Source organism: Elephantulus edwardii, unplaced genomic scaffold, assembly GCF_000299155.1.
Source record: "Elephantulus edwardii isolate Elephantulus edwardi_28Jun2011 unplaced genomic scaffold, EleEdw1.0 scaffold00260, whole genome shotgun sequence".
Taxonomy (NCBI): Eukaryota; Metazoa; Chordata; class Mammalia; order Macroscelidea; family Macroscelididae; genus Elephantulus; species Elephantulus edwardii.
In genome coordinates, this window is record NW_006400010.1 from 383009 (window position 1) to 385999 (window position 2991).

At 40.0% G+C, this 2991-nt stretch overlaps 1 protein-coding gene across 1 annotated transcript in view; it reads left to right on the forward strand.

Annotated features, from left to right (window-relative positions):
- Positions 1-2991, forward strand: part of LIX1L (Lix1 homolog (mouse)-like) — a 63876-nt gene that overhangs the window by 46113 nt on the left and 14772 nt on the right. The window contains exon 2 of the mRNA XM_006899537.1: positions 661-824. Coding sequence (XP_006899599.1) covers positions 661-824 — 164 coding nt within the window. The remainder of the gene's footprint in view (positions 1-660; positions 825-2991) is intronic.

Below are 2991 nucleotides of genomic sequence, written 5' to 3' on the forward strand. Positions count from 1 at the left end.
TGGAGAAGGAAGGGCAATCTCCTCCTGTGCCAGTTGGATCCTAGTTGACTTTCCAGTGAGTTTTGAGAGGCAGTAAATTGCATGAAGATGTTCCATCTCTCTTCCACAGAGCAGCTAGTAAGCACACAACAACAGCAGGCCACCACCACACATCCCTCTTTTGGTATCTAGGACTAATCTAAATCAGAACTAGAAAGGTGTGGAAGAAGAATAGTGTACTCTGATCTTCTCTTCCTAATAGATTTATTCACAATCTAGGTTTATTAATGTAAATGTTTTTAAATGGCCATAGATGGGGAGCAAAATGATAGCCTTTTTGGGTTTTTTGGATGAAATCTTAATTTTTTACTGGTTTATTTTCAAAGTTTGTGTACATTGTTTTTTCACATGGGATCTTTCCCATTTCCTTTACCCACCTCTCCCGCCACCCAATCAAATTGTGTGACCCTATGATTACCATCCCTTCCCCACCCACGCTAATCCCTCTGCTCCCCCCACCTTAGATCGTCATACACGTTTTACTATTTCTACAATAATGGTCTTGTACAGTATTTGTCCTAATGTGACTGTGTTAGCCTCTTAAAGGCAGAATGCTTGCTGAAGCTCTGTACCATATGGAGGTATTCTTACTGCTCAACTTAAATGTTTTTCTTTCTACAGTGAATGTGGTGGAGGCACTGCAGGAATTCTGGCAGATGAAGCAGTCCCGTGGCGCTGACCTGAAGAATGGGGCTCTGGTGGTCTATGAGATGGTGCCCTCCAACAGCCCTCCATACGTCTGCTATGTCACCCTGCCTGGGGGAAGTTGCTTTGGGAGTTTCCAGGTAAGAGTTTCCCAGTGACAGTGGCAAAGATAAAGGTGTAGGTGTTAGAAATGGCTTTCATCATCACTCTAGCCATTGTTTGATTGTTTATTCTGAAACCTGGTATTTGAGGACCTGACCAATTATGAACAGATCATTCTCACAAGCATCTGAGGTGCCAATTTGGATACCTCTTATTTCCTACTCTTGTCTTATTGATCTTGCTAGACTTCCAATACAATATTGAATAAGAGAGGTGAGAGTGGGCATCCTTGCCTAAGTACATTCCACTATGCAACCTTAATTGTGGACTCTTGTGATAACTATAATACCCTATCATATATCGCTTTTAAATTATTCTCTCCCTCATCTGTTTCAATGCCGTATATGCAATTTATCCAGTTTTTCTCAATCTTACCCCAACCCTCATATCAGTCCCATTTTACAGCGGTGGCACCATGCAGCATTTGTCCTTTTATGACTGAGATATTTCACTCAGCATGATGTCCTCCAGGCTCATCCATTTTGAGTAATATTGCATGAGTTCCTTGTTTTTCAATGCAGCATAGTATTCCACAGCTTCTCTATCCATTCATTTGTTGATGGGCACTTAGGTTGTTTCCAATTCCTTGCTATTATGAACAAAGCCGCGATAAGCATGGGTGTGCATATATCTGCTTGGATGTCAGTTATGGTCTCTTTGGTGTATATGAAAGTACCTTTTTAAAAAATATAAATGGTGACTACAAGAACCTTACCTAATAGAACATACAAGAATCAAATCAGCTACACCTGTGGAAAGAGATGGTTGAAAAACTCAATATAATCAGTCTGAACAGAGCCACTGTCTAATTATAGAGTAGAACATGAGTTGCTCATGTTGTTATGTACCATTGAGTCAGAACTGACCTATAGCTGTCTCTCCAACATATTTTCAGAAGCAGTAAATCACACAGAAGATTGCCCATCTTTCTCCCTCAGGGCAGCTGGTGGTTTTGAACCACGTGCCTTCAGGATGGCAGCACAGCTTCTTACCACTAGGTCACCATGGCTCCCTCAGTTGCTCACAAGCAAGTTCAAATTGAAGCTGACAAAAATGAAAATAAGTTAAAAAAATGAAAATAAGTTCACCAGAACAACAAAGTGGCCTTGAGTATATCCCACTTGAATTTAGAAATAATTTCAAAATTATATTTCAATGAGAAAATGAGACAAGTTGCGAGAGGACATCATACATGAAGAAAGCAAAAGGTCATTAAAAAGACAGAAAAGAAGGCCCAATATATGGATGTCAGAAGATGCCCTGTTGTTTTGTGCCTTTGAGTTGGAATGAACCCTTAGCTGACCTTCCAGCAGGTTTTCACAGACAGTAAATCGCACAGGAGTTGACTGTCCATCTTTCTCTGGCAGAGCAGCTGGTGGATTCTAACCACATGCCTTTGTGTTAGCAGCATGCTTCCTTACCCCTGAAACCCCTAAGCTCCCTTTTGAACATAGAGAAAAACATACAGAGCTGGCTTCAGAACATAGAGAAGCTAAAGTGAAAGTCAGAAACAATAAATTAAAAGAGCTGAACAGAAAATTTCAAAGAGCAACACAGAAAAACAAAGTATTATAATGAAATGGCAAAGAGTGTAAACAGAAAACCAAAAGGGAGACACCCACTTGGCAATTCTCCAGCTGAAAGAGCAGCAGAAAAAATTCAAGCCTCGAATTGTGATATTGAAGAATTTTATGGACAAAATATTGAATGCCATAATGAGTATCAAAATAAGATGGAAGGAATATGAGAGATTGTACCAAAAAGAATTGGTCACCACTTAACCATTTTAGGAAAAAGCATATGATCAAGAACCAGTGAAAAGGAAGGAATAGGTTGAGCCTGCACTCACAGCCCTGATAAAAAGTAAGGCTCCAGCAATTGACAGAATACTAACTGAAATGTCTCAGCAAACAGATGCAACCCTGGATGTACACACTCACCCATGTCAAGAAATATAAAAGACAGCTAGCTGATCAACCAAGGGAAAGAGTTCTACATTTTTGCCCATTAAAAAACAGAAGGCCTACAACCAGGAGAAGATAAAATAGATGAATGGGACCTTCTAAGAATCAAATCCCTATGAACATCCAAAAATTTCTCCAACAGGGTAAAAAGGGAAGCCACAGACTGGGAAAAAGGTATTTG